General features: G+C 43.2%; 1 protein-coding gene across 1 annotated transcript in view; it reads right to left on the bottom strand.

The window, feature by feature from the left end:
- SEMA5A (semaphorin 5A) overlaps positions 1 to 16,942 on the bottom strand; it is a 641,391-nt gene that overhangs the window by 16,611 nt on the left and 607,838 nt on the right. Inside the window, exon 19 of the mRNA XM_075062673.1 lies at positions 11,632 to 11,787. Coding sequence (XP_074918774.1) covers positions 11,632 to 11,787 — 156 coding nt within the window. The remainder of the gene's footprint in view (positions 1 to 11,631; positions 11,788 to 16,942) is intronic.

Here is a 16,942-nt window from a genome sequence, read left to right on the forward strand (position 1 = left end):
AGCCATGGACTGTGCAGCTGTTTCCACTGCATCCGAAGTGGCCTGCAGGGATGCCCTTGTGGCAGCTGCCCCTTCCTTCACGAGTCCCTTAAACTCCTTTCTATTGTGCTCCTGGAGAGAGTCTTAGAACTTGGGGAGGGATCACCAGAGATTAAACTCGTAGCGACTCAGGAGAGCCTGATGATTTGCTACTCTAAACTGGAAGCTTGACGATGAATAAATTTTTCTCTCAAAAGCATCCAGCCTCCGAGAGTCTTTGTTCTTTGGGATTGGGGCTGGCTGCCCCATCGCTCCGTGTGGTTGACCGACTTGACCACCAAGGAGTTGGGCGCCTGGTGGGTATACAAATACTTGTCCCCCTTAGTGGGTTCAAAGTACTTGTGCGCCGCCTTCTTAGAGATGGGAGCCAATGAGGCTGGTGTTTGCCACAGGGCACGTGAAATTTTCACTACTCTTTCATGGAGTGGCAAGGCCACCCTGCCCGGTGCTGAGGGGGACAGAACATTGAACAGGGCGTCTGAGGGCTCCTCCATGTCCTCTGCCTGGAGTTGGAGGCTCGCTGCCACCCTTTTTAGTAATTCTTGATGGGCCCAGTAGTCTTCTTGCGAGAAGGAGTGGGGCGGGGCCGCAATGAGTTCCTCCAGACAGGGCGAGGAAGCTGGTGCAGTGCTTTGGGTGTCGGCCAGCACCAGAGGATCCATCCCCTGGTCAGACTTTGGGCACGGCACCGAGGAAGCGGGTTCCGTCGACTCTTTCCTCAGTGGTCTAGGGATGGAGGCCGACGGTGCTTCCGACGCTTTGGCCACCGAGTGAGCTCCCATTGAGGGCTGTGCCGGCGTACATGGTGCCCACTGGTACCACTGGCCGGCCACGACGCACAGTGCCACTGCACTTGCTCAGGCGCCGGCGGGGCCAGCTGATCAGGCTGGCCTGCCTGGTCTGTAGACAGGTGGCTGTGAGCGGAGGTCGAGTCAGCATATGACACGCTGCTGCCTGTAGACCAGGGGTGCCGGGATGTACGTCAACCATGGGACTGTGACCTTGAAGCGGGAGAATGGCACTGATGGTAGTGCCTGCTCCATGAGCAGTCTCACGATGGTGAGGAGCCAGCGATTGATGTCCGGAGCTACGGTGCCTTGCCAGAGACTTTGAGCAGGATTCCAAGCAGGAACAGCATCGATGATCATGCTGCGACCGACTGTGGTACCGCCAAGATGAGGACCGTTGGCAACATCCGCTACGGTCCTGTCTGTGCTCGCTCCGTGAAGACGAGTGGTGCCAGGAGTCCCGATCAGATGGCACCAATCCAGACAATCCAGCTGGCGTTGAGGGCGATCCATATGGACTGAGCCTTGAATGGTCACTGGGCGGTGAGTGGTGTCAGGAACATTCCCTTGACCGAGACCAGTACCAGGTCAGTGGTGACTGTGGCGATCCCAGGGGTGGTTTGCCTCTGCAGTGTGGGGCTGACATCAGTGGCACTCCTGGCACCGCCATGGACACGACGTCCTTAGCCGCCTGGAGGGCTTTGGGCGTGGATGGCATCCGGACTTCCAGAGAGGTCTGCTCTGAAGGGGCCAGGCTACTCTGCTGTGCGTGAGTCGGAGGACAAGGGCCCGATGGGGACTGAGGACTATCCAACATGGGCCTAGTCTCTGTCCCAGTCTTCTCTCGGTGCCATTGTGAAGAGGGAGTCTTTCCGGTCCTCTTGATATGCTCCATGGAAAGGGAGCAGTGCCAACTAGTCGAAGGTATCGGAGTGTCTCTGCGTACCGACACCACAGTGCTGGGTACCGGATTGCAACGGTGTGCTGGGGTCGGGGCCAGTGCCGACTCCATTAGGATGGCCGGAGTCTAATGTCCCTTTCTTTTATGGTCTGGGTCTTAAATGACTTGCAGATCTTGCACCTTTTGCTGATATGGGTTTCTCCCAAGCAGCGCAGACAGTCTGTGTGCGGGTCACTCCTTGGCACAGAACGTCTACAGGAGCCACATGACTTAAATCCCAGGGCACGGGGCATCCCCGGCCCGGCTTCACTAATTAACTAAACTTTACTAAAAACTAAACTGACTACAGGTACTACTGAATGAACAGTTCTGGGGACAAGCTACAGCAAGGTTTGGGCTAAGAAGTTCCGACACACCTTCACTCACGGCAAGAAGGAACTGAGGGTGGGGAGAGCATGCACCTCCCCTTATACTGCACCAGACAGGCGCCACTCCAGTGTTCGTGGGGGGCGCTCCCCCCTATGGTTACTGCCAGGGGAAAAACTTCAGGCACTGATGCATGTGGTGAGCACTACTGTGGATTACACATAAGCAATCACTCGAAGAAGAAGGTGCATACGCCAGCCTGATAGGTATCGCTGATGGAAAAATTCCCAACAACTGTGCACTGATAACGCACCTACAGTGGAATCGACATGTGCAAACTCTTGAAGAATTTCTATAAGAACAGAGACAAAATATACACTTGTGTATTCAGAGAGCCAGTTAAGCAGACCCCAGACCCCAATATTGTTTTGGTAGGTTTTTAGGGTGATTTGAGGTGTGTGTGCGGGTTATACTAACAAGAAAAGATTTCTGGACACAGAGAAAAGAATCATGGGCAACACTCCTAGAACTGGCTTTAAAACTGATTCTATGTCTAGTCCCAATTTATGCTGAAGTACATACTTTACTAGTAGATGTGGAACAGAGATCTTGGACTTTGCACATTTTACATGCCTCAGACCCTTTCTGCATTATCTTCATTCAGCTGTGAAATGAATCTTGGCACATTTCAAAGACGAAATTACAAGTCCAGACAAAATATTATTTTTGTTGGTTATGTGCTGACAGCGCAATTTGTCTGGATAAGGCACAGATAATCCCTGCCCCCAAGCAGTTTACAAACCAAAAGACAGGAAGATAAAAAACATGCTGGGAAATACAAATGATGGCAATAGTGTAATGCTGATATAGATTAGCATTTGTGGGCATCACAGAAGCAACTTTTCAGGAGGAAGCTGATGATAAGAGGGAGGGAACCCAACATACTGGAAGAGGGAGCTCAATCCAGGCACGTGGGATGGTGTGGAAGAAGGTCTAAACTAAGGCATGAGAGGAGGGAAAAAAGGAACTAGGGGAGACTGGCATAACTAACTGAGTAAAGAGGAGAGGTGGTTTGAATAGAGAGGATATGCAGGTGTTGGGGATAGATCTTTGAAAGCAAGGACAGGAATCAAACTTGATTTGATGGGTGAGGGGGAGGGAACTGAAGCATTCAAAGAGAGAGAATTATGAGGTCTAAGGCAGTGGTTCTCAATCAGGGGTCCAGGGCCCCCTGGGGGGCCACGGGCAGGTTTCAGGGGGTCAGCCAAGAATGGTCGGCATTAGACTCATTAAGGCCCTGGGCAGAAAGCGAAAGTCCCACCACAGAGGACTGCAAGGAATATTGCAAGGCCCTGAGCCATACCATGTGAGGCTGAAGTTGAAGCCTCAGCAACTTAGCTTTGTGGGGCCCCGGGAAATTGCCCTGCTTTTACCCCTTAACATCAGCCCTTGTTTTATACGCAGAAAAACTGTTGTGGTGGCACAGGTGGGCAGGACAGTTCTGATAGCATGTTGTGGGTGGGCCTTAGAAAGAAAAAGGTTGAGAACTCTCGGTCTAAGGTATGGGGAAAGAAGATAAGATTAGCTGCTGCATTCTGGATGGACTGAAGGGGTGGAGGTGGGAATTGGGAAGGCCAGAGAGCAGGTGGTTTCGATAATGTAATAAAATAGTTTATTATTAATCAAACATTCCTCATTCCATATTTTTTTAAAAAATGAGTGCTGTCCAAAATGCCATGTGCATTTTAAATTCTAGTAACTGGGATACTAATAGTATTTCAGTCTTACTAAATCTTGTTTTAAAGCCACAAGGAAGATGAAGAAATATGATGTGGGAGTTCCCAGAATCCTCCTTTTTTCACATTGATATTTTTTCATTTGTTTTGGATGAGAAATAAAAATGTTACTGGTTTCAAATTTATTCCTATTTACTGTGAAACAGTTATACAAACAAACATCATTTAAACTTACTGATCTCATACTTCTGTATTGCATACATTTTAAGTTACAGAAAAAAAGGTTGCGGTTCTGAGCAAACATAATTACATTTCAAATTACAGAGGAAGATGTCATTATTTTGTCTGTGGATAGACTACTGGCTTTTTATGTGCATAGAGGGAAAGATGATTTTTAATAGCAATACAGTGTTGCCACCCATACTGTTTTGGGGATTTAAGAGACAGCAGTGATAAAAACACATAATACAGTTGTAAATCTGAGGAAATGTTGAAAAATGACACGATATAATTGTCTTATCAAGGTATTTAGCAGTCATATAGGAGTTAAAGACCTGAGGCACAGCTAAATGTATTTAATGTTGCAACCAGTTATTAACCTAATAGTAATGCACGGCATGAAATGATTTCCGTACCAACTGCTATAGTATATGGTTATTTGTTTTACACACAAAGGTTGTGCAAATTAGATGAATATCTCCAAAGTCCTGAAAAGTAAAAACCAAATCCTATCTCTTAGACAATGAATACAGAAAGCAATGCAGACTAAGCAGAATGAAAAGAATATGTAGAATGTTGTTATATTGAATAGCCAAATCCCCAGCTGGTGTAAATCAGCACATCTCCATTAAATCAATAGAACTATGCATATTTATAGCATCAGAAGATCTGGCCTTATGTGTCCAGATATAATAACTGGGAAGCCTCCAGTCCCTATGAGGTACAAGACTATTTGGTTAAAAAGCCGGGCAAAATTCTACTTGATCCTTTTCCTGAGGTGTTATTTTCTGATTAATAAAGTATCATTAATTTATAATCATCATCATCAATGACCACAGTAAAGGACAGGTGAGTAAATTTTATGCTCAAACTCCTAAATTTTCATGACAATTTTTCAAGACTGGGTTAATCGGGTACTGTCATATTAAACCACATAATATCCACAGAGCTGTCAAAAACAAGAGGGATGGGAAGGAAAGAGACTTGGGGAAATCTGATACCTGTGTGAAATGTCTCATTTTTATACAACATTCTCAATTGCGTAGTTATTAGCTGATGAGGAGTAAGGTGAATAGGTGAGTAGACCCCTCACTCCTAATTCTGGTGGAGGAATATGTTAATGTTTAGGAAGTTAAGGAATAAGATTTTTTTTTTATTTAAAGACTGCTGTTCAGCAATTTCCCTTATAGCATAGGACTTGTCTATACTTGGGGCTTGTCTACACTGGCAAGTTTTGTCACCAAAAACTGCCTTTTGGCGACAAAACAGCGATAGCGTACACACTGCAATGTGACTTTTTAGTAAATAAAACGCCTAGTTTTGGCAACAGAAAACTTCCACCCCTGTGAGAGACTTTTGTCTTTTCCCCTCACTTTATTGTTGACAAACAGCCAGTGTAGACACCACAGCTTTTTTTTCAATTATATTGGCTCCAGAAAGTGTCCCACAATTCCCATGCTGCCGCTCTGGTCAGCGGTTTGAACTCCGCTGCCCTGCAGCCAACCTGCCCTTCTTCCTTGCAAGCCCCGGAAATTTTAAATCTCATTTCCTGTTGCTGGCTTCCCAAATAAGCTTCCCAGGTGAGCATGGCTGGCTATTGTACCAAACGTGCTCCTGCTTGGACTACCACTGAGTTGTTGGATCTGATCAGCATACGTGGAAGATGAGTCTGCTCAGTGATCCGTAGGAATTGGGACACATATGGGCAAATTTCTCGAGGCTTGTGCAAAAAGGACTATGATCAGGACATGCAGCAATGCAGAGCGAAGATAAAGGAGCTGATGCGGGCAAACCACAAGGGGCATGAGGAGAACCATTGGTCTGGTGGTGCACCTAAGATCTGCCACTTCTGTAAGGAGCTGAATGCTATCCTCAGTGGTGACCCCACCTCCATCGCCGATAGCCCTGTGGATACTTCAGAGGCAGCAGAAAGAGGGGGTAACCCGGAGGCTGAAATTCTGGATGAAGAAGTTGAGCTAGGAGAGGATGTGGAGCTCCCACCAGGGCCACCCGGTGGGGCAGGCAGCCAGGAACTTTTCTCCACTCTAGAAGTGCTCAATGGGGAGCAGGAAGCAGATGAGACGTGGGGTAAATTGCCATGGCTTGTGTGGGGAATCAAAAAGTGGGAGGCAGGTACTCTTTTCTGTGATCTGGACATTTCCCTGTGTAACTAATCTGCATGGCCAAGCAGGGTATCGATGGACACCGAGACCTCTAGAGAGAGACTCTGGAAAGTTTCCAAGAGGTACTTGTTAATCCTCTGCCACAGATTCCAAGGGATTGCAGCCCTGTTAGTTCCATTGTAGGAAACTGTACCATGCCATTTAGCAACCACTGTGAAAAAGTGTGTGATAATTTAAGAATGAGTTCCCTGCAAAGCTGTCCTGCAAGCCGTGACCGTTTTGTCCATAAGCACAACCGTCTCCTCCCATCTCCCGACACTCACCATGATTGGGGTGCTCGCAGAGCTGTGTGCCTGCCTAGAGTCTCAGAGAGAAAGCGATTTCTACTAGCAAAAGGCCCTTGTTCCTAAAATGTTTCAGTCGTTTGCTGGAATGTAACAATCCCTCTTCTGTTCAGCAGAGACCTTGAGGAACACACCATGCACCCCTGCCAACTGGCTTCGGCAGATAAGGAAGAATCCTAGGCCAGTGACACTCAAACTTTTGTACTGGTGACCCCTTTCAAATAGAAACCCTCTGAGTGTGATGCCCCTTATAAATCAAAAATACTTTTTTATATATTTAACACCATTAAATGCTGGATGCAAAGCAGGGTTTGGGGTGGAGGCTGACAGCTCACAACCCCACTATGTAATAACCTCACAACCGCCTGAGGGGTCCCGACCCCCAGTTTCAGAACCCCTGCCTTAAGCGCAGCAAAGTTTTTTGGGAGGTGCTGCAGTGTGATGAAAGACAGACTGGGGAATGAAAAGAGTGCTGGGAAGCCGAAAGGCAAGACAGAAAAGAGAATGCTGCATTTGCTGGGCAAGCGACAGAGCGGATGATAAAAGTTATGGAGGATCAGACAGAGATGCTCAAGTCTTTCATACAGCTGCAGACTGTGCAGATCCATGGTCGACCTCTACTGCAGCACATACACGTTCACAACTCTTTGCCAACCCCCCCACCCCATGCCCAGATATTCCTTTTCACTTCACAGCACTTCACCTCCCTCGCAGCTTGCACAATGATAGCTGGAGCTTCACAGTTATGAGGTTTTACCCTTTTTAACAATAAATAAAGGCTAAAGTATTTAATGGTACAGCATTTTTATTCTGTGTTCTACAAAATAGCAATCAGTACACCCTTGGGAACAGGCTTCTAAAGCATTTTGTTACATGGAGCTTGGGCCCGAAAATTGTACATGGATGCACCAGGGAAGCAACTCCACAACAGACATGTGTTAGTGCCCCCCCATTGTCAAAGTGGTTCTTCAAAGCCTCTCTGATGTTAATAGCAGCCCTCTAGGCTCCTCTGACAGCCCTAGCATCTGGCTGTTCAAACTGTGCAGCCAAGCGCTCTGTCTCAGTGCTCCACACTTGAGCAAACATTTCACCCTTAGATTCACACAGACTATGCAAACTGCAGCACACGGCTATGACCATGGGAATATTATCTTCAGTAAGGTCTAGCCTGCCATTGAGACACCTCCAGCAACCTTTCAAATGGACAAAGGCACATTCGACTACCATGCAGCACCTCTCAGCCTCTTGTTAAAACGCTCCTTGTTGCTGTCCAGGTGCCCTGTGTAAGGTTTCATGAGCCAGGGGCTGTAAGGGGTAAGCTGAGTCTCCCAGGATTACTCTGGGCATCTCTATATCCCCCTCTATGATCTTGTGGTCTGGAAAGGAAGTCCCCGCCTGCAGCTTTCTGTATAGGTCACTGTTACTGAAGATGCGTGCGCCATGCACCTTTCAAGACCAGCCTGCGCTGATGTCCATGAAACGTCCCCGGTGATCCACAAGCTCCTGCAACACCATGGAGAAGTATCTTGTCCTATTGATGTATTCAGAGGCAAGGTGGGCTGGCACTAAAATTGGAATGTGTGTGTCATCAATCGCTCCACCGCAGTTAAGGAAACCCATCTCTGTAAAGCTATTCACTATTTCATGAACATTTCCCAGAGTCATGGTCCTCTGCAGCTGGATGTGATTTACTACCCTGCACACTTGGAGTAATATAGCCCCAACAGTGGACTTCAAATTGATTTGCAACTGACTGGTAGCAGTCTGGATTCACCAACTTCCACACTGCAATTGCAACACACTTCTCTACCGAAAGGGCAGCTCTCAGTCTGGTGTCCTCGCACTGCAGGTTGGGGGCCAGCTCAGCACATAGGTCCATGAAGGTTTCTTTATGCATCCTAAAGTTCTGTACCCACTAGTCATCACCCCACACCTGCATGACAATGTGATCTCACCAATCAGTGCTTGTTTCCCTAGCCCAAAAGTGACAATCTACCGTATGGCAGCTGCTCTGTGAGTGCACAAAGCACTGATAAGTAGCTGCTGTCCATATCACACTTGGGTGCCTGTGATTCATCCTCTCTCAGTAACTTTGCTAGTAACACTGCAAGTAACTGTGCTGCCATGTGTGATATTCTCACGACAGCTAACAGCACATAGGAGAGAAATGTGAGATCCATCCTCTCTAACTGCAGATACTGGCCTGCACTACAAAAGACTGACAGCTGTAAAAATGGCACGAAAGGAAGCCAGAAACCACTGGAGGCTGGGACACAAAGCGGTGCATGACGGTACATTTTGCATGTCCCAGGATGCACCACGCTCCATTTTCGCATTCCCATAACACCTAGCAACGGATGGTGTTGCCAGGCACTGTGGGATTCATACCCACAGTCCATTGCTCTCGCTGGCAACAACAGTGCCCCGAATGTGAACATAATCTGTTGACAGAAGGAGCAAATGTAGACATGCTTTGGCGACTTTGCTTTTGTTGATTTTTCCTTGTTGACATTAGTTTCATTGACAAAACTTGCCAGTGTAGACAAGCCCTTAGTGCGCCACTGTAGCGCGTAGTGAAGATGCTACCTACACTGATGGGAGAGATTATCCTGTCAGCATAGGTATTCCGCCTCCCGGAGAGTTGGTAGCTATGTCAACGGGAGAAGCTCTCCCGTCGACACAGCACTGTCTACACTGGGGATTATGTTGGTATAACTATGTCAGTCGGGGCTGTGGAAAATCCATGCCCCTGGGTGACGCTGTTATACAGACATAAATTGGTAATGAAGACCAAGCCCTAGGACTCATAGATTTACTAGTGAACAATAACATTCTGAAACTTAAAGCAGTCCTGGGGCTCAGAATGTGGAAGGGGTAAAGATGGCTTTAAAACAATCCTGTCACCCATTCTTTCCTGCACCTGAGGCCTGATCTTGCTCCATTATAGTCAACTGGAGTTTTCTCATGAACTTAAATGGGAGCAGGAGCAGGTCTCTAGTGAATCTCACTCTAAAGTTTACTTTAAGAATTTTAGGACGTAGCTTCCTATTAAATTCTCTTGGGTTTGCAGAATAATATGTATAGAATAACATTTAATTTCTACAGAACCCCATTGGTTTCACCCTTATTAAATACCATAGGAATTTTACATGCGAGTTTATGAAGGCCAGGATGTCCATTAAGACAACATTCACCCTCCTCGAATAAGCTCCTTTTTCATATTAGTGTGGTAGTAGCAATACCAGGGAGGTGTGAATACATGGTGAACAAACCTGTGTAAAATTTGGTGTCATTGTTCACTGAGTATACAAGAAAGCTTTATCATCTGGTGAAGGTTGTCAGGGTTGTTGACCAGTATGGTTCTAAAGGTTTTCTTCAGTTTGTGACATTGTTGTTACTTATAATGTTAATCATGCACAGGGACATGGTACATTTCTGCTATTTGGGGGGTTTCAATCATAGATTCATAGATTTTAAGGCCAGATGGGATCACTGTGATTGTCTAAGCTGACCTCTTGCATAACATATAGAAATTCCCTGAATTAATTCCTGTTTGAACCAGAGCAGCAATTTTAGAAAAACATCCAACCTTGATTTTAAAATTCCCATCAAATGGAGAATCCACCACAACCCACAGTGAATTGTTCTAATGGCTAATTACCTTCCCTGTTAAAAAATTATTTCGTGTCTGAATTTATCTGCTTTTAATTTCCAGCCATTGGCTCTTATTATACCTTTTGCTGCTAGATTGAAAAGCTCTCTATTACCATTTTTTTTGTTCCACTTGTAGGTATGTATAGATTGGATCAAGTCACCCTTATCCTTCTCCACATTAAGCTATACACACTGAGCTCCTTGAGGCATATTTACCTATCTTTAATCATTCTTGTGATTCTTCTCTGAACCCTCTCCAGTTCATCAACAGCCCTCTTGAATTGTGGACACCAGAACTGGACACAGTATTCCAGCAATGGTTTGCACCCATGCCAAATACAGAGGCAATATAATGTTCCTACTCCTACCTGAGATTCCCCTGTTTAGGCATTTTATGGCCACAACATCGCACTGGGAGCTCATGTTCAGCTGATTATTCACCACAGCCCCTAAATCTTTTTCAGAGTCACTGCTTCCCAGGATACTATCCCCAATCTTATAAGTATGATCTATGTTCTTTGTTCCTACATATATAACTTTACATTTGGCTATACTAAAATGTATGATGTTTGTTTTTGCCCAGCTTACCAAGCAATCCAGATCACTTTGTATCAGTGACCTGTCCTCTTCGTTATTTACCACTCCCTTAATCTTTTTGTCATCTGCAAACTTCATCAGTGATGATTTTATGTTTTCTTCCAGATCACTGATAAATTTAATTTATGCAATATTGATTTTGGATCATTCTAGTTTTTTAATCAAAATGTTGTGCAGTGCTAAGTCAAATATACAGAAGTCTAAGTATATTACAATCAACATTATTACCTTTATTAACCAAATTTGTAATTTCATTAAAAATATCAATTTAGTTTGAAGTGATCTATTTTCCATAAACCTGTGTTGTTTGGCATTAATGACATTACCCTCCTTTAATTCTTGATCATCAAGTTCTGTATCAGTTGCTCCATTATCCTGCCTGGGATTGATGTGAGGCTGTTAGCCCTATAATTTGGTCCATCAAAATCCATCTTTCAAGTTAGAAGGCGTCAGGTGTGCATTCTGGGAAACAACTGACAAAAAACTGAGCAGTATAAAACCAAGAGGCTTTGTCTGGTGGGACACTTTGCATGTGCTTGGGGCTGGCCATACCTATTGTGCTCCAAGAACAGGAGTATTCTTATAAATCTGAAACCACTTTGAAAGGGACTTGTTCAGGTCAGTAACGCATGAATGGGGACAAAGTGTAGTGAAATTTACTGAAATGAGTTTGGGACGGCTACATTACTCTCAAATATAGCTAAGAAGTGGTGGAATGAGAAGCATACTGCACACCTGTCTTTTGCATCGGGACATCTCCTCCAAGGCAGTTTCCATAGCTTCTGTGATTTGGCTCCCTTCTGCACTGTGCAGCAGAGTTGTTGTGAATGATTTCACTTATTCTTTAAAAGTAAATGATCTTACCTGGTATGAAGTTAGAATCGAAAATACAAGCTCGGCTCTCAGTGGTGTTCCCAGAACACTGGTTGCCCACAGGAAATAAAATGATACACTGACGAATGCGGAACTGGACTCTGGATGAATCACAATCAGACCACTCAGACCAGTCGGACCAGTTGTCTGTATTAGTTATAAAGAGAGGGAAATAATGGAAATAAGTCTTACAAATGAACCACATCAGAGTGAAAAAGAAAATGTCTTGCTATAAATAAGGACAGGATACATGCCAGATCTTCATCTGGTGTAAACTGGCATAGTTCCATTAACTTCAGTGAAGCTATGTCAATTCACATCAGCTGAGCATCTGTCCCATATATGGCAAAGACCACAAAAAATGCAACTTTCCCTCTGAAACTGAAAATTCAGCATTGTAAATGTTCTACAGGATGTTACATTTATCACAGCAATATTACATTTTTTCCCCACTGTACTTGTGTGCATGTGTGCAATAAAAAGTGTAACTATGTTACCATAAATTTACCACAGATCTTCAAGGCAGACGATTCCAGTTTGTTAATTTACGTAACTGATCAGTAGCAACATAGACCTATAGAAATACATGTTCCAGGTTTGATGCAGGATGTTGGTTTAAATAAAAAACAGAAGGCACCTTCTTGTTACTCTGGCATTGTTCTTCACTCCTGCGATCAAAAGGCACTCTCTTATATCTCAGATCAGATCTCCAGATTGCTTCTCTTTATCTGGTTTGGTTCATTATCAGCCTCTGTTTCTTCTTTAGCTTTGTTCCTCTGCCTATCTAATTTTATTTAATGGATTTTTATTTTCACACCATGCTACCTCTGTGTGATCTCAGGATACTTCTCTTAAATGAAATGAATTTATCTGAACCATATTAGATACTGTGTGTTTACTCATCTAACATCTTTCTTACAGTACATGAGTAAGTCCTGTCTTCACTGCATTTTTTTAGGGTTGGTGTAAAGTAGTAGATAGAGGGCTGTAAAAATCATTTGTTTCACTTTCCAGGAGTCAGTGGAAACAGAGATAATTTTATTCAACAACTAAGTTAGCTTTGAGTTTCTGATTTGAGTTAAATCAACCCAATAGCCCAAAGCAAAACTTGGATCTCACTATCAAATTTCACCTATTCTTGTGTCAAAACCAGGCAAATTAAAAAATGTCACATGATTTCAAATGCGAAACTATAAAGTAGCCTAATTCTACTGGAAAATGGACCCAAGTTCATTCAAAATAAATGTAGGATAATTTGAAAGGGTTTTGAATCTTTTGGAGTAAACAGTCTGATTTTTAAATGAAAAACCTGAAACCAGAAGAGTCTCACGTGGCTTCAGCTTTTACTGTGAATACTCTGCATAACTCTAGCATATAGTACTCATATTTACAAATTACCATTCTACTATCTCAAACAATAAAATAAAGGCCTAAATCATTTTTAAAAAGTATGCTGTAATATCTAATCGTGAATGATTTCAGACTGCATTTTGTAAAGTTTAGTTCAGGGAGCTACGTATAACAGAACATTCATTGAATATCTGCCCCCTAACCATATAAATAAATGGGGTGGAGGAGATTGAAATAATTTTAGGTTATTAAATAAAATTCAAAAGAACTGTAAGGTTGTGCTCACACTGCTGCAAGTTTAAAGTGATCGTGTCAGGTTAAAATTTTTAGCCCAGATCCTCGACCCTAGCTGAGAAGCATACAGCTCTCTTAAACAGAAGCCTATGCACTTCCCCAGTCCTGAGCTGGCTATTTTATATAAAAAAATATGGGTCAATCTGGTGGAAGCAATACTATTTTTATTACACCCTCTAGAATAAAACCTACCAAATTATCTAAAAGCTCTATATTGGAGGCCAGGCTAATGATCAACAAAATGTATTCACCTGTGGTTATCTGAATGTGAAATTATTTACGTATATTCAGGTATGTGTATATGGATGAGGACACTCTCACCTATGCTGAATGACAGCTTTTTCAGCTACAGGCACATACAATTATTTGACATGAATGCTCGGACATCCATTTGAAAGAAGCACCAGTGCAAATAATTTGCAATATTGTTCAACAAATAAATATGTGTATTACTTTGAGCATACAACATCAAACTTTGACTTTCACTTCCTGTTTTGTATGTAGGCACAGAGTTACCTCACTGCTGTACATCACAAGTAAACTTAAAACCTGGCTATCTGGGGTTGAGTCCAGACCTGCCTATCTGAGTCACTGAAAAGGATAAGAAGTATGTCTTATGGCCAAATAATCGAGATATTTTGATCCTTATTGTATGGAGTGGCTTTAATATGGTGTTTCTTGTCATATTCATTCACTGCTTCCAAAATCAGGGAGCTGGATGCAGTATGAGTGGGAAAAAAATTCAGAGTCTTTAGCTGGGACATATTTTTATTGGTCCTTCTATATGTTGGTGGTATCATTGCTGGGCTCTGCCACAGGGCCTTGTCAGGATCCAGTAGTGCTTCATTGATGGGCAGGGTAACATGGTCAGAAGGAGTCCGTTGAAGGATATCCAGGAGTTTATGCTGCAATTCTTTGATTTTCTTCAAGGGGATCTGTAAAGAGTCTACATAAATGTTTAATTAACCCCTGGAAATTAATCATCAGCTACAGAAGGTAGGGGAGGCATAACCATCTCATCTGGGGAAGAAAAAGAAATATTTGTCTGTGGAGTAGCCTCCTTATCTGCTCTGGCCTCCTGCTCTTCAAAGGATTCTTGAACCTGAGGAAGGTGAGGAGAGATAGATAGGGTAGAAGGATTTCTTCTTCTGTAGTCCCCCAAACAAGACATTATAGGTGCCCCCTAAAACTGTTGGTGATATGGCCACTGAAGGAGTCCCTATGACATGGGGTGTGGCATCACTGTGCTTGAACCAGGTTGTGGGGGCATGTGCTCATCTTTGATGTAACTCTTCCTTTTCCTCAAAGGTAGGAGAAAGGAACTCAGACGAGAGTACACCTTTATCAAGCGGGGGAGCTCCACCACTCTCCAAAGATGTGAGAGAGTCAAATGGTATTGGGGGAAATGAGCTATCTTTTCATGGGACTTTTCCAAGGATTTACCTTGGACAGATCCAGGTGAATGTGCTGAAGTTGAAGAGGCCCTGTGCTTACTCCAGTGCTAACCAAGCGGGGATCTTGGCTTGGATCTGAGGCTGGATGGAGAGTGCCCTCCATCATCAAGAGGCTGAATCATGTCTCTCAATTCTTCCTAGCCCTGCCTTTAAAAGCAGAGCAAATGGAGAACTTTGGGGGTGCAATGAAACTCCCCCAAGCAGCAGATGCAAGGGGAGTGGTTGTCAGTAACCGGGATAGCTTCCTGGAAAGAGAGGCACCATTTGAAACCCAGTGAGCAATGGAATACCCCAGCACAATGGTGATCTGAGGAGAAAGTTCCAAACCCCAAAGGAGGAAGGAATTTAGACTGATACCTCTAAAACAAGAAAGAAAGAAAGACTAATTGGAGTAGCTCATGGTTTTGAGTAGAAAGGCACAATAATTCTCCATCTCAGGCCAAGGTGATTGAGAAGGAACTGAGGGTGGTTCAACCTTATAGCCCTATATAGCCTCAGTGCAGGGCATGAGAATATACAGGGCACATGAGTGGGTCCAACAGGCACTACTACCAAAAATCTGTGATCAAAGACATATAGTGTAAGTGCACCTGAAGTTGAGCACCTATCCGTCCATTAAGTGAAGAAAAATCAATGTTTGTCCACATTCTTCTCCAACAGAACTGTGCACTTCTTTCTAAAAATTGAATTCTTTTATCCATTATTTGTGTGTGTGAGTGACCGGTCCAAGGACAGCATGTTATTTCTCTCTTGATGCCGCCACAAATACATTATTCTAAGTACCCAGTATTGTTGTATGCAATACTACATATTATAGACACCACTGCTACAGATAACATTCAGTGATATGCTGTACATAAAGAATTACTGATCAATGGTATAGACATTCCATTCATTTAAGTAAGATTTTGTTTAGTTAAAATTAAAAAATAGGAATATAAAATTGAAAAGATAGTGTGAAAAATAGTTATTGTGCATAAACCTTCTGTAGCTGTTTTTCGAGTGTTAATATCTTGGTCACTTCCAGTAGCTGACAATAAAAAAATACAAAACCTCTCAATACCTACTGAGGATCAGCAGCATGTAAAATTTAATTTTCCATTAAATTCTGGCAAAATAAAACTGATTGAAATGGCAAGAGTCTTTTTTTCCTTGTTCACCACTTAAACAATTATCATTTTTTGTATTAAAAATTCAACCTGGGTTTGTAATTTCCAGATGCCAAGTTTCAACCAAATATCTGTTTGAAATGACTACGTTCCTTTCCCTCCTTAAATCTTTGATTTGTACGCTTGTTTTAAAAATGCAGGCTCTCTGGCCTGCAAATTAATCAGTATGGGCATACCCCTGTGCCTGTGGGTGGTCCAATCAAAGTCAGTATGGCCCTGCACTGGTGCAGCGGTCTGTGCACATGGAGCAGTTTATAGCACTGGGATCACAGTTTTGGCCCATAATGTATAATAAGAACAGTAAAAGAGAGCTGTGAAAAAGCAACTAGTGCATATGGCTATGGCTACTTTTCAAACTAAGATATATTTATTTTTGAGTGGGAGACAGAGGAAAATAAACTGCAAATTTTCATCTAAAAAGTAAGCTTGGGTTTTAGTTAGATTTGAATATTAAACAAAGCAAAGAGGTATGTGAGACATCTGTGTCACTCTGATGATTAAAAAGGCTTTAACGTAGATGATAAATGATTTTTGTTGGAAAAAACAGATGTAACAATCAAGTCATAATAAGCTAAAGAGCACAAGTTATAAATGCCTGAAAACTGGGGTTGCTAATGGAAATGCTAACAGACCATTAACAATAGCAGCACTACAAGAGCAACCACTATAATATTACTGGAAACAGCACAAGAAACATGACAGTTCTGACCTTTTAAAAATGCCTTAAGGATCTGAGGCTGCTGTGATAATTTTAAGTACATATTACTCCATCTCTCTTGAGGGATCAAATCAACAACAGAGTTCTATTTTCACTTTTTAAAACCCAAAGTGGAGAGTTAAGTTTGCTGTAATTTTGACAGAATAGGTGCTATTTTATTCCACCGCAAGTCATGAAGTATTTAGAAAGGGAAATTACCTCTAATTGTAGTTTGGGTAATAGCATCTATAAATTCACACTCTTAGGTCTTGTATGCTCATGTCCATGGCCTCATCACATGAGAAGTAAGTTTATGCCATAAAGTTTAGAAACCCCTC

Source organism: Chelonoidis abingdonii, chromosome 2, assembly GCF_003597395.2.
Source record: "Chelonoidis abingdonii isolate Lonesome George chromosome 2, CheloAbing_2.0, whole genome shotgun sequence".
Lineage (NCBI taxonomy): Eukaryota > Metazoa > Chordata > Testudines > Testudinidae > Chelonoidis > Chelonoidis abingdonii.